Consider the following 27,379-nt stretch of genomic DNA (forward strand, 5'->3'; position numbering starts at 1 on the left):
ATGCATGTAAATATGTTGGCCCGAAACCTGGCTCAGAATGCCACGTGACTGACCTTTGTTTGGGAACGCTAACCCGACCTGCTAATGAATGGCCATTCGTTAGGGCCTGGGTTGTTCCTTCCGTCCACCGATGCTGGGCGATGCCAGCTGGGTGCCAGCCTCCCCCTGCAGCTCCACAGAGCACTCACCCCCGAAACACACCCCGGACAGGGCCCCGAGATGTGAAAAGAAGGAGGCCAGCACAGCAAAGGTGGGCAGATTGGGGAGAGGATGAGGAGAGAGCCTTCTGCTATTTTGGGGAGAAAAAGAATTACAAAGCCGTCTTATAAATTTGAATCAGTAGAGCTGACAAGCACGTGTTAATTATGGATTTCTTTCACTCCTGGCTTCCTGAACATCTCCCTTGGTGAGAACCTGGGCTGCCCCTTCCCTGGGGGTGTTTCAGACTGACGTCAGTGTGTTCTCGAGGTGGGCACTCCCACCGAAAGGTCTCTCCTCCAGCGGCCTCTATCAAGTTAGTTGGCGGGTGGCCGGTTCTTGGCCTTAACGAATCCACTCCGGTGTTGGTGGGGAGAAAGTACCTACAGTGGCTGAGGCTAATATGTACAACTTCTCACCTTAATAGCACATTTGTATTCATGTCTGTTTGTCTTCATCCCACTTAATCCAGCTGGCATTCATCAAGGACACATGACTGAAACACACAGTTCAGTGGCAAAGAATAAGCCACAGGTCTTACGGAGCCCACAGCTTAACACGGGGCCAAGACAGGACAGGGAGGTCTGGGGGGTGCAGGGGCGGCTCTGGCAGGTGTGCCTGGGAGCTGGGAGCCCGGAGAGACGTCTCAGCGCGTGCCTGCCCAGGAGGCTCCGGCTGTCTGATAGCAAGACAAAGACGGCTGGGCGTGCCTCTCGGCTTCTGAAAAGCCACCGAGTGGCATTTTATTCAGTTGAGAACCTTGCATTTTCACTGCAGGAAGACACAGGGTGCAGTGCTGAGAAAGTCAGGGAGCCGTCTGCCTGCATTGCGTGCCTGGGACGCTCACATTGAGGCCTGTTTACCAGGTAGTAGACTGTGCAAACGTGTGGCGAACCACTGCCTGCGTATTTCATTTTTCATGACATCTTGTGCTCGCGTGAGCTCACCACGTTGCATGGGGCGTCTCAGATGCATAAAGATTGTGATGTGAATTTAAACATGGTGCTTCGGAGCGTTATATGCGTGTATGTGGGAGATAAATATTCTCACACAGAGTTCTCTTCCATTCTTTAGGGGACATCAGGGTTCATTCACATGAGTAAAACTTTCCCGGGCCTTTGTAGCACTTCACCAAATCCAGCCTTTTCTCTTTACACCGGGCAGGACAGATCATCATAAGAGAGAAAACAAACCTGGCCCGGGAAGACCAGCTAATCACTAGCTGTGTGACCTTGTGCAGCACGTGACACTTCCCTGGGCATCCAATTACTCATGTAGAAAAGGGGATCATTATACAACCTACATCAGAACTTGGCTTGGAGGGTTCAGTGGATTGGTGCCTGCGTCGTCCTTCCATGTGCTACGTGGGAGTTGATGTCTCCTTTTCTGTCTCGAAGCCTCTTTAATGGCAGGGGTCCAAGTGATCTCAGCAGGTGTAGGCCCCCTGGGGAGGAGTGGCCTTGGCCTAGCACCCCACTTTATGCAACAAGGATCTAGCGTTGAGTTAAGGATGGACCCGGGTCCAGTTAGGTGCCTGTTGGGTGCCTGACCAATGGTGTAACCGGGACAGGGGGAGGGGCAGGGGACTCTGCCTGCAACGTCCACGTGTACCTGCTCCGTTTCTTCATAGAGGACCATGGAATGAGGTGTGGACCTTGGGGCCTCCCCCCAGGTCGTTTGTAGCCCTTTCCTTCTCTTTTTCAGACGTGAAGCGCCCCACCCCTATACTACTATTCTGTATTTATAGCCGTGCTAAGGGAAGCCAGGAAGCCACGCACAGATGGCTTTTCAAGATGGCATTCTGTGGCGAGGGCATACCATTCAGACATTCAAGTTCATAATGAATGGTGTGTATTGTCACAGAGAAAGGAATGTTAGCGATTGTTTCTCCATCTCTGCTCATGCGTATTAACACTGCGGGGAGCCTACACCCCAGTCCCCTTCCTGTTAAAACCATTAAGGTGGTTTCCAAAAAGGAAAACATCTTGGCTTCCAAAATGCATCAAGAATTTGCATCTGCTGGGGCTCAAATTCCACACTGCTTGCCCGTCAGTCTGTCTCTGGCCAGGAGGCTGGTCTTGGAATAACAGAGCTGGTGATATCGCTGCTAGAAAAGAGCTGCCCTGAATTCCCCTGCTTTCTTTTCACAGCCAGTGATGGGGATTACTGGCGCCTTCTGAACCCCGGAGAGTACATGGTCACGGCCAAGGCAGAAGGTTTCACCTCGTCCACCAAGAACTGCATAGTCGGCTATGACATGGGGGCCACACAGTGTGACTTCACACTCAGCAAAACCAACCTGGCCAGGATCAGAGAGATCATGGAGAAGTTCGGGAAGCAGCCCGTCAGCCTGCCAGCCAGGCGGCTGAAGCTGCGGGGGCGGAAAAGACGACAGCGCGGGTGACCTCCCAACTCTTGAGTCACGTCCTGGACCCCTGCAAATTAAACCACCCTGGTTGTAGCTCCATAGAGGACTCACTCCTCATTGTTTTCTCTGTAATTCAAGAAGGCCTGGGAGGATGTGTACGTTGCAAGGCTGGTCCTGAGGGGAGGCTTAGGATAGTTTCTTTGTTCCCATTTATCCAAATAACTTGGGCAGGGCAGCAGAGGAAGGCTGGTGGGAGGATTCAGCAAGTCATCCTGGGAGTCTGAGTGAGAGAGAGGAGCTTGCCTGTTGAGGGCCTCCTGGCTGTACAGGAAGGGAATCTGGTGCTTTTCCTGTTTGCGCGACAGCAAGAGTTCCCCATGCCTTTGCAATTTGCATGGCTAGAATGGCAGCATTCCCAGGGCTCTGCTGTCCCAAATGTTACCATTCGAGATGCTCACGGGCGTTCTAAGAGAATCTACCCTCTCTGGCCCCGGGACATCCCACGCTGCTGCAGGTAAACCCTGCACTCTGTTGACAATAGAGACATTACTAAGTGAGCATCAGTCGGCCTCTTGAATCAGTTTGTTTTCCCTTTCAACAAAGGATCACGCACATAAGGGGAGAGAAAGGCTGAAATAATTCAAGAGTGAGTGTGGGCAGCAGACGTGCTTTGGGGCTCCTGGCGTGCAGTGGGGTCCACAGAGAACCCCCCAAACTTCCCGCTGCTGCAGTAGCTCTGGGGGCTCCCTGGGTGGGGAGAGCAGGAGGTGCCCCACCTCCCTAAGGAACCAGAGCAGTTAGCCTGGCTCTCCTCTTTGACCTGCTAGGACTTGAAAAGAGCTGGAAGGAGGCTGACTGTCAGCCCTCTCTGTTCAATATACTCCTCCTTTCCTGGAAACGAGCACTCCGAAGCCGGCCGCCATCACTCCGGGAGTTATTTTTGGCGTGTGAGATGCCAGACCATGCAGATTAGACCGAGTTTGATGAAAAGCTCTTAGAATTGTGTGTGAGCGTCGGTGTGAGAGGGGTTATTGAATTGCCGTGCAAGGAAACAGTTCTTCTCACTTTGTATTAATGTTGCTGCCTCACTGACCTGGGAAGAATAGAAAAATAAAGAAAGCAAATGGTGAGCTCCTTCTCGTGTGTGGTTTTCCTGGGTAGACTCGCAGCCACCCAAACACCACGTCCCACCCCCTGTCTCTGCGGTGGGTCACCCTAGAGAAGGTCGGTCAGTCACCCTGGAGAAGGCGCCTGCTTGGGGAGGGGCATCCTGCACCCCCGTCGAGCTCCGTAGTGATGCTGCCAGCGTTGTGTTCCCTACCTCCTTCCCCAGGGGGGCCTGTGGTGGGGTGAAGTCATCCTGACACTTGGGTCCCACTAGTAATTCCTGGGTCCGCCAGTGAGCATCTTTCCAGAAAAGATCCTCATGTCACTTTTTGACAGTCTACACTAGAGATCAGCAAACTTTTCGTATAAAGGATCAGATCGTAAGTAAAGACTCTGTCACCAGTACTCAACTCTGCTCTTGCAGCACAAAAGCAGACCTACACCATACATAAGTGAATGGGCATGGCTGTGTTCCAGTAAGACTTTATTAGAACACGTGGCAGGGAATCCCCTGGTGGTCCAGTGGTTAGGACTCCGTGCTTTCACTGCTGGGGCCTGCTTGGGGAACTAAGATCCCACAAGTCAGTCAGCTCGGCCAAAGACAAAAACAAAAACACATGGCAGCTGGATTTGGGCCCCAGGCTGGGGCATAGTTAGCTGACCCCTGCTATAAACCAGCAGTGCCCAGTAGAACTTTCTGCAGTGATGGAGATGTTCCATTCTGTGTGTCTAACACGGTAGCCACTCGCCACAAGTGGCCAGTGAGCCACTTGAAATGTGTCTCATGCAACTTGGGAAAAGCATTTCTAGTTACATAATTTTAATTAATATAAATTTAACGTTCAGTAGTCATATAGCTATTCGCCATATAGCTCTCCATAAAACCCTTGAAATGATCAGTCAGCCCTGCAGTTCAGAGTGGTTAACCATTCCAACTGCATCAGCAAACGGTAGATCGTCAGGTTCCAGCCACGTCCTACTGGGAGGCCAGGTCCCCACACTTGGTACCACGGTGATTGTCTCATTGCCACCGTCTAGCAATGGGGCTGTGGCCCTTGTAGCCCTTGGGGCTGCAGTATGCCATCTGCCGCGTTCAGCAGTTCTTGGTCCTCTGCAAGGCCTGTCTTCAGACTTAGCCCATTGACAGGTGTCTCGGGCTTGCAGGATGGAGCTGTGGCTTCCAGACCTGGCACCACCCTTTGGCGTGTGGTCTCGGCCAGACAGCCTCTCTGGTCTCTTATCTGCTCCTGCAAAGTAAGCCCGTGGGCTGGATGGACTGTCGGGGCCTGTCTGGCTGTGGCGTCCCCTGATTTCTGGTGGAGAATTGACCTTCCAGATCCCTAAGGCTCTGTTCTGTTGGAGCCGCTCCTCTACGCAGCCCCGTCGGTGGGCTCCCCGTTGGCTCCATAATAATTCAGCGGCTCCTCCCAGCTGGGCCTTCAAGCCCAGGCAGGGGTCTTCCTTCACCTTCTTCTTTCCGAAGAAGAAGGGCTGCTCTGCAACCAGACTTCTCCCCTGCTTCTCAGCCAGAATTACTCCTCCTGGATCTTGCCTAGGGGCGGCCTTGGGCCTCTGCATCTCCTGTGTCTCCCCACAGCTGAAGACCTTCCTGCTCCTCTCAAGGCCTTTCTCAAATGCCACCTCCTGCGGGAAGCCTTCCTCCGTCTCACAACATGGATGCATTAGGACAGACCCGCAGGGCCCTTGGGGCCTCTCAGGGCCACCGCTCTCCATCCCTTTCCACTGGGGTCATCTTACCTCTGGTTCTCCCCGCTGCTGTTGTCCCAGAATCTCCCCAAGGGCAAGAACAACGTCGTCCCCCTCTGTCTCTGCCCCACAAGTCTGGCTCGGCTTCTTCCTCCCAGCGGGTGTTCAGTAAATACACGTGGAACTGAACTAGCCTTGTGTATGTGCTGCGATGTTTATAAGAGACCCTTATAAGTTAAGAAAATGCGACTTCAGAAATTAAAACTCCATAACTTGGATTTATTTAGTGTATTTTTACTTCTTCGAGAGTCTTCACTTTTTTTTTTGCGGTACACGGGCCTCTCCCGTTGCGGAGCACAGGCTCCGGACGCGCAGGCTCAGCAGCCATGGCTCACGGGCCCAGCCGCTCCGCAGCATGTGGGATCTTCCCGGACCGGGGCATGAACCCGCGTCCCCTGCATCGGCAGGCGGACTCTCAACCACTGCGCCACCAGGGAAGCCCGAGAGTCTTCACTTTTATAAGTAAGTCTAATACTTCACTGCGTAGAAGCGTGTCTGAAAGCTTTATAGAAGGTTGTGCGTTCCATCTGGATGTCTTTCTTTAGGGTAAAATCAACACAAAACTTCTGCTTCTGGCAGAGAATCCTCTATTTATCCTGATTCTCCCACTCGGCGCCCAGGTGGCCACTGCAGCATTGCTCTTTTTAATGCCACCTGTGTTTTTGGTTAAAAGGCATTTAAGGAGCTGCTCAAATCAGGGTCCTTCAGGGATCAGAGCTCAGTTTTGATGACTTTAACAGGAAACCCCAAGATTTATCCAGACTTTGTGTAACAAAGATATTAAGAACAACTTTAAAACTACAATGTGGTTTTTTTTTTAATTTAATTTTATTTTTTTTATACTGCAGGTTCTTATTAGTCATCAATTCTATACACATCAGTGTATACATGTCAATCCCAATCTCCCAATTCATCACACCTCCCCCGCCACCACTTTCCCCCCTTGGTGTCCATACATTTGTCCTCTGCATCTGTGTCTCTATTGCTGCCCTGCAAACCGGTTCACCTGTACCATTTTTCTAGGTTCCACATACATGCGTTAATGTACGGTATTTGTTTTTCTCTTTCTGACTTACTTCACTCTGTATGACAGTCTCTAGATCCATCCATGTCTCTACAAATGACCCAATTTTGTTCCTTTTTATTACAATGTGTTGTTAATGTCTAAATCATGATGTAGTATAAAAGATGTTGTATTTACTTGGTATTTGGGTGGCTGGACTGGAAAAGTATCACAGGTTTGCTGGTTCAGAATTGGCCCTGGCGATCGCCACCCTGCCTGGAGAAGCTCAAATTCCCATGCCACTTCATGTTGGTATCCCCATACCCAGCTCCAAGTTCCCAGTCAAGACATAAGGAGTCCAGAAAAAATTAGAAAAATAAAATCAGAGAGCTGGAGCCCATGGGATAGAGTCTTCCAGTGCCTTCTGGTATGTACAGAGGAGAATGACATGTCTTTAGAGCTGAGGGCACCTCAAGATCAATGTGTCCAAGGATGGAAACCAAGTTTCCTCTTGCAGGCCAATTCTGATTTATCGGTAGTAGTTGCTTGGAGCCCTGTGTTAAGAAAGATTCTGAGGCAAAGTCCTGGCTCAGTGGGAAAGAATGCTGCAGTTGATTAGCTGTGTCTGCTATGGGTATGGAAGAGGGTGACAGCAGTGATTCCTTATGTTTCCATCCCTTGAACTAGCCCAATCCCCCTGAGTTTAGAGATGGAAAAACCAAGGCCTATGGAGAGGCACAAAGTATCCAAAGTTGTGTCTCAGCCCATGGCAGAGGCAGGACTCTCAGAGCAATGCTCTTGCCACTGCCCTCCTGAAACACTGTAATTGGGTCCTGGAGCAGCCCTACGGTCTGTGCCTCTTGGCCTGACTTTCTTAGGAGCAAAGAAGGTGATGGAAGCCTTGGGAGTCGGGGTGCATTTGGGAAATCAGAGGACGAAAGATGGTAACTCTTATTTGATCAGCTTGTCTGGGGGAACTGTCAGTGAGGAACTGATGGAATGTGCAATAAAACCCCGAAGAAGCTATTGGGCCTGATTCTGGACGCCTTTTTGCCATCGTAGTTCTCTGTCCACTTCAGACGACTGAACAGTTGGGTGCTGCCCTGACTCCTGGCCCCATTTTGATTTTCAGTGAACGATGCTCATTACAGGTGCAGCTCCGTGTCCTTCACAGCCTGGTCAGCTTTCTGAGTTCAGCATCACGCTGGGGTTTCTTTTTACCTAATCTACCGTAAGAGCAAACCTGACGGAGGAACGGGGACAATGGCTCCACTCATGCTCATTAGTGCCTCGTTAGTGGACTGTGTCTACATCTGGTCCATTTGTCAGCATCCGTGGGAGGACCTCTTTCTGGAGCCCCCTTCAAGCCTCTCTCACTCACCTCTGGCTCATTGTAGAGCAAAGTATTTAGGAGCCTGGTCCTTGGAGCCGGGAGATCTGGGTTGTAGTGCCAGCCCTGCCTCTTAGTCCCTGCACAGCCTTGGGTAAATTATATAACCTCTGTGACTCAGTCTTCTCATCTGTAGAATGGGAATACAAGTAAGTCCCCCACATACAAACCTTCAGGTTTCGAACTTCCAAAGATGCGAACACGCATTCACATGTCCAGTCACGTAAGTTCAGGTGTCTGGCGTATGCGCTCATGTGCATGCATCCTCTACAAGTGGTTGTGCTTTTGTGTACTTTACTGTACTGTATAGAGTACAGTAGTACAGTATCTTTATTTCCAGCTAGATCTGCAAGAGGATGACTTCATTGAACTCCTTGCTGTGCAACATGAGGAGCTTACTAATGAAGACCTGATGGAATTGGAGGCCCAGAGAAAGGACGGAGAGAGACAAGAGGAAGAAGTAACTGAAGAACCGAAGAGGTTCACGATACAGGAAATGGCAGGGGATTTTCTTTATTTGAGGTGGCGCTGTTAGTTTTTTGAGGCACAGGACCTGAACGTAGAACAGTACACGAAGGTTACCGCAGCCATTCAGAATGCAATCCAGTGCTACCATGTCATCTATGACGAGAAAAAAGAGCTACTACCCAGACATCACTGGATCGTTTTTTCAAGAGGGTAGATAGAATTGAATCCAGCAAGGAACCGGAACCTCTGCCATCAACGTCAGGTGTGAGTGACATTGCAACTTGCCCTCCGTCTCCTATTGCTGACGACCCTTCAGCTCTACCATCTCCCACCTCCTGTCCCTCCTCCGTGGAGTAACTCTTCTTGTCTGTTCACTCAATGCCAGACCCCGTATGCCAGCTGTTGTACTGTACTACTGTCCTTTTCAAGATACTGTACTGTAAGATTAAAAATGTTGTCTTTATTTTTTGTGGGGTTTTTTAATGTATTATTTGTGTGAAAAGTATCATAAACCTATTACAGTACAGTACTATATAGCCGATTGTGTTAGTTGGGTACCTAGGCTAACTTTGTTGGACCTACGAACAAATTGGACTTACGAATGTGCTCCTCGGAATAGAACTCGTTCGTATGTAGGGGACTTCTGTAGTAACAGGACCTACCTCACATGTTTTTCGTGAGGATCCACGCTGGGGGACATTTAGGCTGGTACCCGGCACACTGCAAGCACTAAGAGGCAGAGAAGAAGCAGCTAAATATTTCTTGTTCCCAGCAACGTGCTATATAACTTTTAATCCTCATGGTTGCTGATATCGTTAGAGGTAAATATCATTATTTCCATTTTTCAAATAGGAAACCGAGGCTTGGAGCATGCATCGATACGTGGAGCCCGACCATCTACTTTGATGGTTTTAGGTTAATTACTACGATGGAAGCGACCATCTTGATCTACACCCTAATTTGCTCTGGAAACCTGCCTCAGCGGAGTGGGTGAGGGAAGTAAGAGCTGAGCTGGGGAGACAAACAACCTCGGAGCTACAGAAGTAGATCTCCGGGCTGTGAAGAATACCTATGGCTTTTAATGAATTTTCACTGAAAGTCACGGCTTCCTGTGTGACTCTCCCTCGCCCCTCATTCCCTCTAGACATGCGCTCTAGCTGTCAGCCTCCCCAGATGGGCCAAGGGGACACAGCAAAGGCCATTGTCCTCTGGGTGTTGTCCCCATCAGCCCTAGGAAGTGCAGAGACTCCAGAACATCAGGCTCTGGTTCTGTGCCCTCGGCAGATTCAATCGGAACACACTGCACAGGGCCAGGGGGATTCTTCAGGGCAAGGAGGAGAGGGGGACCTTCGAACGTCATGGAGAAATTTTCCCTGGTACCCCCAGATCTGCGGACGAAGGAAAGAGCCCATGGGTCACTGCATCTCCTGGGTGGAGTGGGGAGCAGTGGGATAGAGAGGGAGGGGGTGGAGCTTTGGGGGACGGGCTTAAGTGTGATCCCTGCTCTTACCATCTGAGTGGTGTTGAACAACTTGCCTTATCTCTCTGAAATCTCACATCTCTAAAATGGGTTTAGTAGTCCCTGCCTCTTAGAGTTGTGGAGATTCAGTCATTGTTAATGTGTTTAAAGTGTTTGGAACCTTCAGCAACAAAAAGATCTAGAAACAAAAGTGGACTATTTTTAGAGAAAAGTGCAGCCACTTTAGAAAACAGTCTGGCAGGATTCTTAAAATGTTAAGCATGGAGTTACCATATGATGCAGCCTTCTACGCCTAGGAGCATACTCAAGAGAGATGAAAATATGTCACGTGATCTAGCCATACAGTGGAATGTTATTCAGCCATAAAAAGGAAAGAAATACTCATCCATGCTACAGCATGGGTGAACATGGAAAACATTATGCTGAGTGGAAAAAGTTAGTCACAGAAGACCACATGTTGTATGATTATATTTACGTGAACTGTCTGGAATAGGCAAGTCCATAGAGACAAAGCAGATTACTGGTTGCCCGGGGCTGCGGGGAGCAGGAGACTGGGTGCAGGTAATAGCTGAGGGGTATGGAGTTTCTTTGGGGGGTAGTGAACATGTTCTAAAATTGATCATGGTGATGGTTGGTTGCACATCTCTGAAAAACCATTGAATTGTACACTTTAACTGAGTGTATTATATGGTATAGACTATATTCAATAAAGCTGTTTTCAAAAAAACATGGTCTTGGGACTTCCCTGGTGGCGCAGTGGTTGAGAGTCTGCCTGCCGATGCAGGGGACACGGGTTCGTGCCCTGGTCTGGGAAGATCCCACATGCCGTGGAGCGGCTGGGCCCGTGAGCCATGGCCGCTGACCCTGCGCGTCTGGAGCCTGTGCTCCGCAACGGGAGAGGCCACAACAGTGAGAGGCCCGCGTACGGCAAAAAAAAAAAAAAAAAAAAAAAAAAACCATGGTCTTACCAGATTAAATAAGCAGCATTTTCAAATATGACATTCCAGTCAAGACCTTGGTTGCATAAGTAATTTTTCCAATTATATTCTAGTAAAAAGGAGGCCAGTTTCCTAGTGAACCCATGCAGACAGCCATAGAGCCATTCGGAATAGGGAGAAGAGTGAGAGTTTCTGAATTCAGCTATTAAAAACGAAGGCATTTAAGTCTTTAATCCATTTGGAGTTTATTTTTGTGTATGGTGTTAGGTAGTGTTCTAATGGTACTGATGAACCTCGTTGCAGGGCAGGAATAAAGAGGTAGACACAGAGAATGGACTTGAGGACTTGGGGTGGGAGGGGGAAGCTGGGGCAAAGTGAGAGTAGCATCGACATATATACACTACCGAAGGTAAAATAGTTGGCTGGTGGGAAGCAGCAGCATAGCACAGGGAGATCAGCTCGGTGCTTTGTGACCACCTAGAGGGGTGGACTAGGGAGGGTGGGAGGGAGATGCAAGAGGGAGGGATATGGGGACATGTGTATGCATACAGCTGATTGGCTTTCTTGTGCAACAGAACCTAACACAGTATTGTGAAGCTATTATACTCCAATAAAGATCTGTTAAAAAAAAAAGGCAAATAAAATTCACTTTGTAAGTTTATTCTTATTAGCTCCCTCATGTTCTGGAATAAACTGACACTCTACTTCAGGACAGGTCTCAGGGGTCTGTGAGGACAGGACTCATTTAAAAATAATACTAAGATGCTATTAACATGCCATGCATTCACTGGTCTCTTCAAATGTGTCCATAAATAAGCATTTAAATAATTCTCAGTTTCAGACTCACAGACACAGAGAACAGACTCGTGGTTTCCAAGGGGGGAGGAGGGGTTGAGGAGGGATGCATTGGGAGTCTGGGGTGAGCAGATGCAAACTAGTATACAGAGGATGGATAAACAACAAGGTCCTACTGTATGGCACAGGGAACTGTATTCAATATCCTGTGATAAACCGTAACTTAAAGAATATGAAAGAGAATGTATATATACGTATAACTTAATTACTTTGCTGTACAGTAGAAATTAACACAACATTGTACATCAACTGTACTTCAATAAAATAAATGTTTAAAAATTCTCAGTTTCAATTTCCGATTCAGAAAACATTGATAGCTAAAACTCTAAAGTCAAAAGCGCTTTGGGGTCCTCTGTCACTTTTATGAGGATAAAGATAGTCAGAGACAAAAAAAATTTGAGACGTTGCTTTAGGGCAAAACTACTCTTTTCCTTGAAAAATAGGAGGATGTACTCAGTTGTATTTCCCTTCACTGTTGCTTCTGGTATAGTCTTAACTGATTGTCGCAATTATAATTTTTAACCAAAGTAAGTAACTTCTCTTTCATCCAGCAAACAATGGGTTGGTTAATTGAGAACCACGTGACACACCAGCATTTTAGCAGCTAGCAGAGCTTGCGAATTGACATAACAAATTTCTATAGCCACATGCCTCCCTTAAGGAACCTCTAAAAGTAGTAAAAATGTACATGTTAATATGGCCCAATGAATGTAAAAATAAGAAGCAGAGGTCTATAGATGCAAAACTGCTTAGTCATCAACGTTTCAGTATTCATCTTACTTAGAAATGATCTAGGCATCCAATGATTATCCTTTAGTTAATGCAATTTAATGTCAGTCCAAGGGTTTAAATTACTTAAAAAGCTTGGAAATTATCTTCAAGCTGACACACTACAAAACATAATTACGGTTGAAATATAGAGATTGTCAGAATAATGATTCAATTTAGTTGAACACAAATTTACACTTTTCAGAGCCTTAAATATTAACTAGGAATAATGTTAGCTTCTTTGATAAGTAAAAGGGAGTAAGTCTAAAAAGAACACCTTTTCGGATAAAAGTCCCCTATTATACGTAGCATTAATCAATTAGAGAAGACATAGTGATTTTCAGTAAATCAAAATTATTAAACTCGTCTCATTTGCCAAAGATTTGCCTTAATTATATGGATTCCTAAAATGCTTCTAAGTTAGCTTCAGCTAACATATTTAAAGTTTTAGAAGTTTAAGGTCCTTATTTTCTGATAATTATAGGAAATAATTTCTATAAGAGTTTTTCTCTATAAACCAATCAGATCCTTGCACCTTTAATTTCAGAGACTTTGTAATTTAACTTATTAACAGGCTCTGAAGATAGGAAAACATCAAATACACAATGAAAGGTAAAGTTCTTTCTGAGCTACAGATACACGAACATAGGTATCAACAGAGGACTTACAGCTTTAACGCTACCATCTTAGCCACTGTTCGCAAAAACTCACAGGTCCAAATAGCAAATTGCTCTTCTCTTTCCCGGTAGGCACGCAATTCTTACTCGATTTGAGTTCAAAATATACAAATGGCAAACAAAAGACTGTGTATAGGTGAGCTCTTACTGCTAACAGCCAGCAATGGTCTTTCTAGGTACGGGGCTGCGCTCTAGCTTTGGGGTTCACTTCGCTTGTATTTGCAGAGCCAGAATGGCCGGGGACACATGCTCCGCCGGGGCATCCCCTGGGCATCCCCTCCCCAGTGAGTGATGGATGTGAGTGTGCAAATACTCTGACCCCCTGATCCCTGAGCAGGACACTTCTGAGTTGACTGTACACTCTCCCCAGAAGTCCAAGCGGGGCGGGTCAAGGTCACCCCTGATGGGACTTGGCTTACGTCATGTCCTTACTTAGACTCCTTCATTCATGATCCAAGGTTTCCACACGCTTACCTCATTTTCCAGGACTTCCCAATAAATCCCTTCCACACAAATCCTCATCTCTAAGCTGCTTCTGGAGAACCCAGCCTAAGGGTTTGCTTAATATCCGCTTCCTGTTTAGTAACTGAACCCTGGGTATATTCAAGGGTCATTTTCAAGGGTTAATAATATGGACGGGAAAAGGCTGCGTTTCTAAATTGTCTTTGTATGTAGGGGTGGCACCACGTTTATAAGCTCTGGATGATGAGATGTAAGTGAGAATTCCAGGATGTGAGATTAAAAGGAGAGCCTGCCTTTTTGTTCTTTCTCCTTCCTCCTTCTGTCAGCCTGGAACAGAGACGTGAAGGCTGGCACTCCAGCAACCATTTAGGATATGGGCCTCGAAGATGGAAACCAAGCATTGAGGATGGCAGAGCTGGGGCCTGGAGATACCAAAGTGTCACCATGTCAGTCCCCAGCTGTCTTCCTCTCGATGTTTCCCACCTACCTCGTTTCAGCCTCAGTTTTAGTTATGTGCAGCCGATCTTTAGCCTAACTGATGCAAGCTTCAAATTCAGGTCTCTCTGATGCAAAAGTTAGCATCTCCAACCCGTCAGCAACACTGAAGTCAGGAACATTTTTGCATATATTTATCTAATTTAGTCTCTGCCTAGGAACTTTAGAAACCAAAAGCCAAAATGCTGAACGGTGACTAAAAAGAATAACCGTGTTGCTGGGGGTATTTTCAGCTCCTGTGTTCAGATGTTGCATTATGCACTGAGGTCCTTTGTGGACAACCTCACCAAATCGCCTGCTATTTCTAAATGTTTCTCAAGCTGTCGCTGGGTACCACCTCCTAACTCAGCAGCCATTGGTAAGCATTCCGGAGTGGAAAAATGCTTCAGTATGCTGACCTTGATGGAACCATGGACACTGCTGTGGTCACACTTCTGAGTGGGAACTTTCAGCCTGGTGAACCCATGTCAGTGACCTTGGATAATTTTGCCTTTGCAGAGAATAGAAGCATACTATTTCAGAACATTGCTTCATACTTTCTAGCTGATCAATAAATAAGGAACTTTTCAAAATACTTCTTTTGGTTAGCAGAAAGGTAAGGAATACCTAAGGGTGTTTGCTTGCTTGTTCAGTTACTTCATAGGGGATTAAATGATCTGTGTTCTCCTAAAACCCTAGTAAAGCAATGTGTCCTGTTGTGAAGGGTTGGGCTTTGCGTCAGGTGGTAGAGGGGAGTGAGAAACTGAATATACAAATCGATGGCAGCCAGAGCATATATAAAAATAGGATTCTGACCCACAGTCCGCAGCAACCAGCCCAGGAAACCAGCCTGCGCTCTCTAAGTCGGACTTGCAGGAAGTCAGAAAGCATTCTGAGTCTCACATCTCTTGTGATAATTCAGGAAGCCAAACAATAACCCTGGTAACATCTACCTCAAATGGCCAGGACTTGATCAATAACTGACACCTTCCCTAATTTCTGGCCCTGCTTCCAAGTTGGAACTAACCAGAGACAGTTCAGTATGTCCCCTAACCAATCGCATATGATGCTCAGCTTCTAATTAGTCCGCCTCCAGCCTCCCCAGGGCTACAGCCTCCAGTCAGGGCGCACCTGGAGCCTTCCCTGTTTCCCCTAAAGCTTTCTGCTCCTCTGCCTGCCTTTGAATCTCTGCCAAAATGCAAGAGATAGTGGCTGCCTCCCTCCTATAACCACCTCTGAATAAATAGCCCCTGCTTGTTCTCCCATGAGGGGTCTTCACTGACTTCACAGGAGAGCCTGGGCATTACAAGGAGAGAGAGAAGATTTGATTTCAGACTGTCACTCGCTGCCTTGTTGACTCCAAGCAAGTCACTTGATTCTGCTTAGACTTGGTGTCCTCACCTCCATAATGAGCCAGCAGCGATGATGAGCACGCAGGGTCCCTTCAGTTATCCGAAAGGAGGTGGTGAAACAAACAGCCTGCCTGCGGCTGACTTGGGGGAGCAGGTTCGCAGAAAATAAGGGACATTTCTGCTTTATGAAAATCACTTCCTAGGAATCAATTCTATTAACTTTGGGTTTGTTTGGGTTTTTTTCTTCTTTTTAAGGGAATACTGGATAAAAAAATTTTTCATTTACACGTCATTTTGTAGTTTACCAAGGACTTGCACAGCCATTATTTTATTTGCAACTCCCAGCAATACCCTGGGGGAAGTTCTTATCAGCTCCATTATGCAAATGAGGGAGTGAGGTCAGAGCACATTAAAGTTAACAGGGTGGTTGACCCACTAGTAAGGGCTGTACAGGGGAAGCTGTGCAGGGCTCTTACCCACCCTGCACCCTTGTCGTACAAAAAGGCAAACCAAAAATGTTTGCTTGGCTTGTGGGACTGTTTGTTTAGGATTTACAGCCTTTGGACAATGGTATGTGGACCCCCACTCAGATCAAAGCTTCCCTCCACCGTGCTGTCAACTACTGGGCTTCCTCCACATGCAGACCCTTGGTTTGGTTCTTAGGGCCACTTTCTAGTCTATTCTCTGTGCCTGTTGTGCTGACACTCAGTGTTATCAATGCAACAGGGGTCATTTGGGATCAAGATGGGATGTGTGTGCTTTTGAGGGTTGTAAGCCCAGAGGTGCAGAAATACCTAGGTCCTTCCCTGTCAGTCACCTCCCACCCAACCCCGGAGGCCCCAAGAGGCTCCACGCAAGGGAGAATGAAGGTGGAGAAGGAGTCAAGGCCAGTCTATAAAGAGCTGAGCCCATGAAGCGTTCTCTGGTCAAAAAACAATCCCTGACCCACCCCCAACGGTGATGTTGGATGCAGGAATTTCACAAGGACTCACCCCGCTGTACAATGAAAAGGGAATCCAAGTGAGGGCCTGCCTGTCTCCACGCGCTGGGCCTGCTTAGGTCTGAGTAAGGGCTCAAGAGGGAGAGAGAACGAGGGTTCCTGCCTCGAAGACGGTTCCCTACCCAGTGGGAAAACACAGACCCATGATTGTTGGGAGCTCTGGCCAATCAAGTACCAGCCCAGGGGGATCTGGAAAGGAGAGGTTTGGGGTAGAGGCCTTGGGTTGGGTGAGATCAAAGTACCCACCGTACCTCCTGGGATTTTACGATGTAAAGGCATCCTGTACAGAAATGAAACACAACCATTCCAGTGACCCTGTGGCACGATCATACCTTCTCCCGTGAAGGAAATCTCGTTTCCTGCCCGTAGCAGTGTATTGTGGATTCCCTTGAAATGAAGGTTTGTCCTAAGAGAAGCTTTGCTGTCCAAAGCCTTTATTGAGTGTCTGCTGTGGTCCCATCCTGGTAGGCACCGGGACTGCAGCCTCATGGTCAGAGCACCAGCAGAAAAAGAGAGGCAAGAGCCAAAAAAAAAGGAAAAAAAGGATTCTGACGGCAGTTTTATTTTACTTCTTTAAAATTACTTTTTATCGGAGTAGAGTTGCTTTACAGTGTTGTTTCAGTTTCAGGTGCACAGCAAAGTGAATCAGCTCTGCGTATACATATGTCCCCTCTTTTTTGGATTTCCTTCCTATTTAGGTCACCACAGAGCATTGAGTAGAGTTCCCTGGGCTGTACAGTAGGTTCTCATTAGTTGTCTGTTTTGTAAAACATAGTAGCAATAGTGTATATGTGGCCCAATCTCCCAATTCCTACCCCTCCTTTCCCCCTTGGTATCCATACATTTATTCTCTTTGTCTGTGTCTCTATTTTTGCTTTGCAAATAAGATCATCCGTACCATTTTTCTAGCTCCCACATATATGCATTAATATACGGTATTTGTTTTTCTCTTTCTGACTCACTTCACTCTGTATGACACTCTCTAGGTCCATCCACATCTCTACAAATGACCCAGTTTTGTTCCTTTTTATGGCTGAGTAATATTCCATTGTATATATGTACCACATCATCTTTATCCATTCGTCTGTCGATGGGCATTTAGGTTGCTTCCATGTCCTGGCTATTGTAAATAGTGCTGCAGTGAACATTGTGGTCCGTGACTCTTTTTGAATTATGGTTTTCTCAGGGTATATGCCCAGTAGTGGGATTGCTGGGTCATATGGTAGTTCTATTTTTAGTTTTTGAAGGAACCTCCATACTGTTCTCCATAGTGGCTGTATCAATTTACATTCCCACCAACAGTGCAAGAGTGTTCCCTTTTCTCCACACCCTCTCCAGCATTTATTGTTTGTAGAATTTTTTGATGATGGCCATTCTGACCAGTGTGAGGTGATATCTCATTGTACTTTTGATTTGCATTTCTCTAATAATTAGTGATGTTGAGCATATTTTCATGTACCTCTGGGCCATCTGTATGTCTTCTTTGGAGAAATGTCTCTTTAGGTCTTCCGCCCATTTTTGGATTGGGTTGTTCATTTTCTTAATATTGAGCTGCATGAGCTGCTTGTATATTTTGAAGATTAATCCTTTGTCAGTTGTCTCATTTGCAAATATTTTCTCCCATTCTGAGGGTTGTCTTTTCATCTTATTTATGGTTGATAGCAGTTTTAGAGGCAGGTCAATTCTCTTTGATGTCTTGGGGTGGTGCAGGGCAGGAAAGGTGACCTTCAGCTGGATTTGGAAGATGAACTAGTCCACCCCGCAGACCGAGAGAGGAAGAAGAAGAACGGCCTCTCCGGGGAGAGGGAACAGTTTGTACAACGGCACAGACAGACACAAGGTGTTTTGTGTTTGAGGAGCTAGAAAAGGATCCCCCGTTAGAGAGGGAAAACAATCAGGTGAGGAGAGACAGATGATGGCAAGGAGGAAAGCAGAGCAGGATCATGCCAGACCTCACGTGTCAGACTCAGTTTTGAGCAGAGCCCTGCGGGTGCTCCAGGACCGCGGAGAGCTCGGCAGAGGCCGCATATGCAATTCCAAGAAATATAAGAGAGCGGGAGCATGGCTTTGTGCTGAGAAGTAATGGAAACATTTCAGAGTGGTTCCTTCTGTCTAAAAATGTGCATGTTAAGAGCTTCCCCGGTGGCGCAGTGGTTGAGAGTCCGCCTGCCGATGCAGGGGACACGGGTTCGTGCCCCGGTCCGGGAAGATCCCACATGCCGCGGAGCGGCTGGGCCAGTGAGCCGTGGCCGCTGAGCCTGCGCGTCCGGAGCCTGTGCTCCACAACGGGAGAGGCCACAGCAGTGAGAGGCCAGCATACCGCAAAATAAATAAATAAATAAAATAAATAAAAGTGTGCATGTTAAAAACGTTTTTTTAATAAATGGAGTGGAAAAATTCTTTAGTTCTTAGGAAAGGAAGATAAATAGGCCTTTTTTTTTTTTAAATCAAGAAACTGCAGGACACACTTTAGGATTTAATTGTAAACCTAATTTTGGCGATTCTGGTCCCTTTGAAAGCATTGCTCAAGCACCAGCTTGCCTAGGCTGTCCCCCAAGACAGCAGTGAAATGGGAAGATCGGTGTAATTATTCCATTTTACTGAGGGCCAGGTGAGGCCTGGGAATTGTCAGTAACTTGCCTAAGTTCTTTTCAGTGTATCGAGAAGCAGAAATTTTGAGGGAATAGCATTTAGTAAAAGGATAGATAATTAAAAGGTTTGCAAGATGGGAATTTGGAGCAGAAAAGGGTCCACAATGGGATATTTTGTCTAACTCTATGCCTTGGTTTGGGGTTCCCTGAAAGTAATGTCTGAGTCAAGAACTTGGGTGCAGGGAGTTTATTAGGGGGTTGATCCCAGGGAACAGGGGTGAGGAAGCCGGGGAAGTGATGCAGGAAGGAGAGGCCAAGACAAGGTTGCTGCCGTTGTCAACGGCGGTTCACGCCCCCAGCATCTTTGAGAAGCAGGTGGATGCCTCCCGCTGTTATCCACATGAGGGACAGGAAGCTGAAGCTGGTGTGAGGGCTGGTGGGCTCCTGGGTATCAGAGAAGGGCCCGAGTGTGAGATGCAAGCCACACAGAGCCTTGAGGCGGACACTGCCCACAGGAAGTCAGTGTGAAGCTCAGATGACAGGTGGACCCAGGGGCACTGGTGCTGGTCGCCAAACGCACCTGCAACCGGAGAAAGGCAACCCGGGAAACTGACTCATGCATGTGAGGACTGAGTGGAAGATGCTCTGAACTCACCACCTTGATGCCCTGCACTAGTGAAGACCCCAGTGATCTCTGCCCCCTCACCTCCGTGATACGCTGTTGGTTACAAGGAATCCTGGACCACAGGTAACTGGAGGACAGCAAGTGAACTGAAGTTGGGCTGAACATTTCTATTCATTGACTCATTTACTTAACAGATTGACTGAAGCCTACTGTTCCCCAAGCACTGTGCTGAGGCCAGGGGTACAGCAGGGGAGGAAATGTTACCAAATCAGGTCCAGCTGCTTGCCACTTGAAAATCAAAGAGAGAGGGGGAGGGGGAGGGAGAGATGTTGGTAGAAAGTTGCTTTTATTGTTTTTTTAAAATTTTATTTTGTTTGCATTGCCTTTCCACCTTTTTTTTTCTGCGGCATGCGGGCCTCTCACTGTTGTGGCCTCTCCTGTTGCGGAGCACGGGCTCCGGACGCGCAGGCTCAGTGGCCATGGCTCACAGGCCCAGCCACTCTGTGGCATGTGGGGTCTTCCCGGACCAGGGCATGAACCCGTGTCCCCTGCATCGGCAGGCAGACTCTCAAACACTGCGCCACCAGGGAAGCCCCTCATCTTTTTTTAAAAATAAATTTATTTATTTTATATAGTTATTTATGGCTCATTGGGTCTTCAATACTGTGCGTGGGCTTTCTCTAGTTGCGGCGAGCGGGGGCTACTCTTTGTTGCAGCGCGCGGGCTTCTCATTGCGGTGGCCTCTCTTGTTGTGGAGCATGGGCTCTAGGCGCGCAGGCTTCAGTAGTTGTGGCACGTGGGCTCAGTAGTTGTGGCTCTTGGGCTCTAGAGCGCAGGCTCAGTAGTTGTGGTGCACGGGCTTAGTTGCTCCGCGGCATGTGGGATCTTCCCGGACCAGGGCTCCAAACCGTGTCCCTTGCATTGGCAGGCGGATTCTTAACCACTGCGCCACCAGGGAAGCCCAGAAAGCTGCTTTTAATTAGAATGCTGGCAACCTGGGGGAGATGGTGGACTCGGTGTCCCCCAGAAACCACCTCTGAAGATCTTGCTCGGCCTTGACAGTTTTCAAAAGGAAAAAGGGAAGTAATCTCAGTTAATCATTGAGATGGGGGGTCAGAGTCGTGGCCCTCCCCCACTGCATGCAGGCTTGTGTGCAGGCTTGTCGATTCCTCGTGATCTTTCTTTAGATGCTGTCTTTTTCACACAGTTTGTTCATGAGATTACTGAAGGGGAAGCTGGGGAAGAGACCTTGTCATCTGTTAATTACTTAGTTTTCATTTCTACTTCTTCGATCTATGGAAAGAACCAACAGATTAGGCAAAGTGTACTGTGTGATCAAAAGATTTGAGTGGTGTGCTAGGGCCGGAGACGAGTATAGCGTGGGGCTGCCCGGTTTAAAGTTAGTGACAGGACAAAGGGGAGGGCCCTGTAGAGACCTCTTTCCTGCCAAGAGCTGCTTTCTGTCCTTATGGAAATGGCACTTTCGGGGTGTTCTTAGTGGTGCCCTAGTGGGTTTGCTGTGGCTTATAGACCATCCATGAGCTCACAGGTGCAGGAAACCAGGTGAGGTAATTCCTTGTCAAATGTACGGATGCGCTCAACTAATTTGCAGGTCAAAGTCACCCAGGAAGGACACGTGGAAAAAGGTCTACGGATGTAAACATCTTGGTCCAAGTAAGTGGATTTCTGGAGGGAGAGAGGAGGCCAGTAAATCTGAAGCCTTCCTGAAGGGATACGGGGGTGGTGAGATTAGGAGATGGGTGTCCTCTAACTGCGGAGGAATAAGATGTTCTGGGAAAAACACACCCCCACCCCTAGGAGGTCCAGCTAAGCTGGTGGTGTCAGGGAGGGGGAAATTCCCCTCTGCTGTACTAGGTCCTCCTGGCGGGTCTAAGAATTAAATTGCCATGAGACGGATTAACAGGAGAAAATCACACCAAAGTTTAATAACACAGGTACGTGGGAGAGGCCCAGGAAAGCTAAGTCACCGAAATGGCTGCAACCCTCACCTTGGATGTCATCTTCAGCTAAAAACAAGAGGATGTTGGGAGTAGTGGTTTGTGACTTCAAAAAGCAGGAAGGCAATACGCCTGGAGACAGAAAAGCAAATATTTGGTGAATAAATGTTTGCCGGCCCCGCAGAGACAATGGACACAGAGTGGACGCTGATCTGTAGGCCGTGTTCTCCCACCACACCCAGCCCGTGTTCCCTGCAGACATCTCTGGTGATTGCTTTATTCCGGAAACAGGCCCTCTGGTGCTTCCAAGCCAATCCTTCCTTTCCACTCGTTAGATAGGACTGAAGTCAAGGCCATGACTCATTAAGGCTGCCATGGATCTCCCCCATCTATCCCACCCATATTCAGGCCACATCTCTTTGGACCGAGCTGATTAAATCCATTAGCTTTAGCCAAAAAACAAAAACAAAAAACCCAGGTGCTGTTACAACATTTTAAAAGCTTGTCTTCAGGGCTTCCCTGGTGGCGCAGTGGTTGAGAGTCCGCCTGCCGATGCAGGGGACACGGGATCGTGCCCCGGTCCGGGAATATCCCACATGCCGTGGAGCGGCTGGGCCCATGAGCCATGGCCGCTGAGCCTGTGCGTCCGGAGCCTGTGCTCCGCAACGGGAGAGGCCACAACAGTGAGAGGCCCGCGTACCGCCAAAAACAAAAACAAAAGCTTGTCTTCAGGCAGGATTCTCTTGTACTCTTAAGGGTCTTTACGAAAAAACCCTCTACTTCCCCTTTGTGCTAGTGGGAAGAAAGCCTAAGTCATCATTTTCTCAGGAGTGGAGCCTATGCTACCATTTATTAATTGGTTATACTTTTGGGGGCTAAGCATGGCATTTTTCTGTACATTGGAAATGGATTCAAAGATGAGACAATTGTCCCAACTGGTGCCTGTCAGATGTACAGAGGATTTGTCCAGCGTGGTTTAACCAACCAGAGGCTATAATTAGCTAAGTGTTAGTCCTTGCCTGTTTACGTATCTCTACAATATACGTAAAAAGGCAAGTATCCTATGCTTCATGTAACGTTTATATCCTAATATCCTTATGAAAAAGAAATGTACCTTCTGTGGGAAGAAAAATGTGGTCGACAGTAGCTGTGACCCGAAAAGAAACTGTGTGTTCTCCTGGGGATGCGTCAATCTACTGAAAAATTAACGCTATCAGCTTACACACTTAAGTTACTGTCAATCACCCCACTCAGCATAAATGCCAGAGGCTGATTTACATTCTTGTTCCTGACGTGAGTTCTGGGTGTAACATTTATCAGGCAATAGAAAATAACTGTAGGCGAGAGAAATGGGAGTTTCTTCTAGGGGTTCCTTTAGCTGTCACCACTTGCCAATTTCCAGCCTCCGCACGATGAGGAGTTGCCCTCCTGAACCCCAGAGGCCCTGGAGAACTAGGTATTAGTGCAAGGCCAGGTCAGAGAGTCATTTCTACAAATCCCCACGCACTCCCTGAAAGGCGAATCCCTCGCCCGTCTTAGCGGGGCTCCTGGGGCCACGCAGCAGTTTGTGAGAGGAGGCACCCTCTTTCTCTTCTTCAAGCTGAGCCTCAGGCACAGGGGCATGAAAAGGGTGTGCCAGCCCAGGAATGGCATCCTTCACGCCCAGCCCCTGGGAACAGCCAGCATCACTGAGCCACCGGCGGCAATGCAGCCCTCCCATTTTCTGATTATGGGCTGTTTCACAGGGTCATGGGGCTTCCTTTCCTTAAGATTCTTTAAAGAAAGATTTGAATTAGGACTTCCCAATCTCCATCTTCTATGTGAAGTCCTTCTCTAGGAAAAGTGGTCTCTGAGCCAGCCCCAGACCCTCTTCCGCATGGTCTGGGGTTAATCGGGTCCACGCAGGCCTACCTTTCCAAGCCCGAGAGTGTGGCTGTACCAGCCCGTGCGGGGCGCAGGGTGGGGTGGAGGGGACAGGCCTCCTGGGAGGCTGGGGGGACCCTCAGGGAGAAGGAGGTCTGGGGGGAGGCAGGGCCTTGCTGTAACAGCTGCCACCCTTCTCCTACCAGCAGAAAGGCTGTGGTCACTCCTCACAGGACCCGCGTGCCCTAACCGGCTTCCCAGGCCCGGCGGTGATTTGCGAGAGGAGACGCCATCTTGCTTTCATTCAAGCTGAGACGCAGGACGGGGTGGCGGCTGGGTGTGCCAGGCCGGGAACAGGGCATCTGTAGCGTGTACTCCCAGCCCGGAATTACCGAGCGCCACACGGAGAGGTGGCCCAGAGCTACTAGCTCTGCTAGGTTTTCAAGAAAAGCCAGAAATTGGGATTGTTATGGGAGTTACATGTTGGTCACTAATTCAAATAAAAATAATGGCTGGGGTTTGTGGGCACGAGTTTGTAACTTCTGATTTGACCTATAGCTCTGCTAAAGTTTCCTTTCCTTTCCTTTGCTCTTTCCCACCCCACCTCCAAACACCCAGTGCATAGAACCTCTAAGATCCTATCGATAACTCTGGAAAACAAGGAGTACCTTTATTTCAACTTTTAGAGTCTGATCCAATCTCTTCAAAGCATTTAACTCAATTACAGCCTAAGCCCCTCCCCAAAACTGGCTGCCAGTGGGGAATATGAGCTCTAAGGAGAGGTGAGGTTACCAAGATCACATTTTGGGTGATTTTTTAATTAACCTTTTGGGGGAACAAGTAATATTGTCTCTAAGCGATTCAAATAAAGGAACTCCTGTCTTCTAAACTTGTTTGTAACTGCCACTGTCTACCAGTCCTCCAAAGAAAAAGCTGTATTCTATATTTCTTGGGATTTTTTTTCCTTTTATGTCCTAGAAAAGCTCAATAAGATGCTACATGTTGCTTCTGCCTAATTCTTCTCTCCTGGCAGGGATGCAGGAAGGAAAAGTGTTCCCCTGGGGCCAGGAAAGGGAGTAGGAGAGAGGCCCCTCACAGAGTTGTGGCTCCTGGCACCAAAAATGACTCTGAGGGAAAGGGACAGAGACGGGGATGGCTGCTCAAAATGGCCTGGCAAAGTAGAAGGACTTGGGATATTGGGGGTTGAAGTGAGGTGCAAGCAGGGGAGGGGAAGTAGCGGTGGTTATGGGGTGGAGAAGAGGAGAGAACTGACAGCTGGGAGTGGTCTGAGTGTAATTGGAGGTCCTGTATAGGAAAGGGGTTTGATTTGTTCCTTCTTGACTTTGCTTCTCAAGGGTAGCTCCATCTGAAGGGGGTACGTAGGCTCATCCTCATGATAGAAGTCAGGGCTCTTTCAATTGCAAGTGATAGAAACACAACTGAAATGGGCTTAAGATAAGAAGGAATTCATTGAATTCATTCGATGCAGCTGAAACTTCAAGGAGTGAGTGGACATCAGGCATAGTTGGATCTGGGTGCAGATGATGTCATGGGAAATCTTTCTTCATACCTTGTCTCTGATTTTCTCTGAAGTTGCTTCATGGTGGGAGGGTTCTCAACATATTTTGTTGGGAATAAGCCTTAGCAGTACCAGACCATCCTACCAGCTCAACACCAGGAGAGGAGAGTTCCTTCCCCTAATAATTCCAAGAAATCTTTTTGGATTGACAGTGGTTCTTCAAATTTGGGTTGTGCCTAGGAAAAACACGCTGTTTTCCTTTACCCTCACACTGAATACTTCTGACTCCAGGTGTGGGGTTTTTTTTCCCATGCCAGCCAATCCTCTGACACCAGCTAGATGTCTTACAATTCAGTTCAGTTCTGACACTATCTACCCGCAGTTAAGACTCAGTCCACAAAACTGCCCGCACTTCAGAGGCCAGTCACAAGTCCCAGGTTGTCCTCTGCACTTCTGACCGACTGGCTATAATTTGGGGTTCCCACGGCCTCCTCTTCCTATTTGATAATTTGCTAGAATAGCTCACAGAACTCAGGGAAACATTTAGTTATGTTCACCAGTTTATTACATCACAAAATACATGATAAAGGATACAGATAAACAACCAGATAAAGAGATACATAAGGAGAGGTCTGGAAGGGTCCCGGGCACAAGAACTCCTGTCCCTGTGGAGTTGGGGTGCCCCACCCTTCTAGCACGTGGATGTGCTCACTGACCTGGAAGCTCTCTGAACCCCATGCTTTAGTGATTTTTATGGAGGCTTCATCACATAGGCATGATCAATGATTAACTCCACTTCCAGCCCCTCTCCCCTCTGTGGAGAATCGGGAGTGGGGCTGAAAGTCCCAAGCTTCTAATCATGGCTTCATCTTTCCAGTGAGCAGTCCCCATCCAGAAGCCCACCCAGAGTCACCTCATAAAAACGAAAGGTGGGGCTTCCCTAGTGGCGCAGTGGTTGAGAGTCCGCCTGCCGATGCAGGGGACACGGGTTCGTGCCCCGGTCCGGGAAGATCCCATGTGCCGCGGAGCGCCTGGGCCCGTGAGCCATGGCCGCTGGGCCTGCACATCCGGAGCCTGTGCTCCGCAACAGGAGAGGCCACAGCAGTGAGAGGCCTGCGTACTGAAAAAAAAAAAAAAAAAAAAAAACGAAAGGGCTCCTTTCACCCAGGAAGTTCCAAGGGATTTAGGAACTCTGTGTGTCAGGAACCACGGTCATAGACCAAATATTAGCAGGAACAGAGAGCAAAGACACACGCATATAAATATAAATAATATAAGTATAAATACAAATATATATTCTTCTTATTTCACAGGGGGACATGCCCATCTCTGACCCAATGTCTTTGGCACAGGGGATGCAGTGCTCCAAGTGGCTGGGCCTGGGTCACATGTCCACCTCCAGGGCCGGGGGGAGGGGATCACGCCCATTTTAAGAACATGGTTGGAGAATGGGGGAGAGGGTGGTTCTACAAAGGGCAGTCGGGTTGTTCCCAGAAAAAGAGGATGGCTGGGCTGCAGAAGCAACCTGTCAGCCCTGTGAAGACGGTGATTCTCGCAGCCTTGTGGACTGCTGTAACCCTGGTGCGTGTGGAATGTGTGTCTACTCTGCTGGCCGTGCCCTTGCCTGGGAGCAGGAACCCGTGATCTGGTCTTCGCAACATCTTATCGGTGATCTTGATAAAACCATCTTACGTCATTGGGCCTCTGTGTTCCCTTCAAGTGCTAAGGTTGCCTCTGAGTCTGATTCATAAGATTCCACAAGCCCCACGAGGAAATGTGTCTCCCTGACAGGTGTACCCCGTGCCTGTGCTGTAGGGGGGATGTTTGGGGGGAATACACGTATAAGCCCCCAAGTTAACTACACTCTGTGAATTGGAATAGCCCCCATGTTGGGTCTACAGGAACAGCGTCTGTAGACAGGTACCACCGCCCACCTTTTCTCCCTGCTAGCCCCGCTTATGATCTGGGGAAGTCCCTTTCCCCCCTGACATTTAAGGGCTCTGGAGGACATGCTGTTTTGGGAGAAGAGGGAAGCAGGGCCTTGGGGACAACTGGATGTGCAGGGAACCAGCTCAGATGACACATTTCTTTGGTTTTCGTCTTGCTTGCTACTCCAATTCACAGATGTACCTTATTAGCTTGTATTTTCCAAACCCCCTCAATCTACTGATGAGCCTTTGCATGGCCAGTGGAATGTCCTCCCTGACTGAGAAAACGGGAGGAAGAGAAGAAACTCTTGAACCTGTAATAGCACATTTCTGCCATCAAAACTCAGGCTGTGGGTTTTCTTTTTTAATGAAGAATTTCTGTATAAAACTGTACTGTGCAATCTCAAGATGACTCTAACTCTGGATTGGGGTACAGAAGGGCTGAACATGGATATCACTTGAGGGTCTTGTGAAGGATAAAAGCACAGTCCTGAGTGGTAATGTAGGTCATCCTGTTAACCTGCTGATTTCTCTTCTCATCTCCTGACCCTGAACCTGACCAAAGGTAGATTCAGTTTTAGAAACTGG

At 48.0% G+C, this 27,379-nt stretch overlaps 1 protein-coding gene across 6 annotated transcripts in view; it reads left to right on the forward strand.

Moving 5' to 3' along the window:
- The window catches only part of CPXM2 (carboxypeptidase X, M14 family member 2), a 154,157-nt gene that overhangs the window by 116,754 nt on the left and 10,024 nt on the right, over positions 1-27,379 (forward strand). For 2 of the 6 annotated variants that reach the window (XM_067709131.1, XM_067709126.1), the window contains one exon: positions 2,349-3,696. The exons of 1 other annotated variant lie outside the window; for it this stretch is intronic. In XM_067709131.1, the coding sequence (XP_067565232.1) occupies positions 2,349-2,602 (254 nt within the window). In that variant the 3' untranslated portion in view covers positions 2,603-3,696. Of the gene's footprint in view, positions 1-2,348; positions 3,697-8,173; positions 8,831-9,153; positions 10,511-27,379 lie in introns of those variants that run through there. 3 more of the 6 variants (XM_067709127.1, XM_067709129.1, XM_067709130.1) reach the window with 3 other exon arrangements.

Source organism: Pseudorca crassidens, chromosome 16, assembly GCF_039906515.1.
Source record: "Pseudorca crassidens isolate mPseCra1 chromosome 16, mPseCra1.hap1, whole genome shotgun sequence".
Classification (NCBI taxonomy): Eukaryota; Metazoa; Chordata; class Mammalia; order Artiodactyla; family Delphinidae; genus Pseudorca; species Pseudorca crassidens.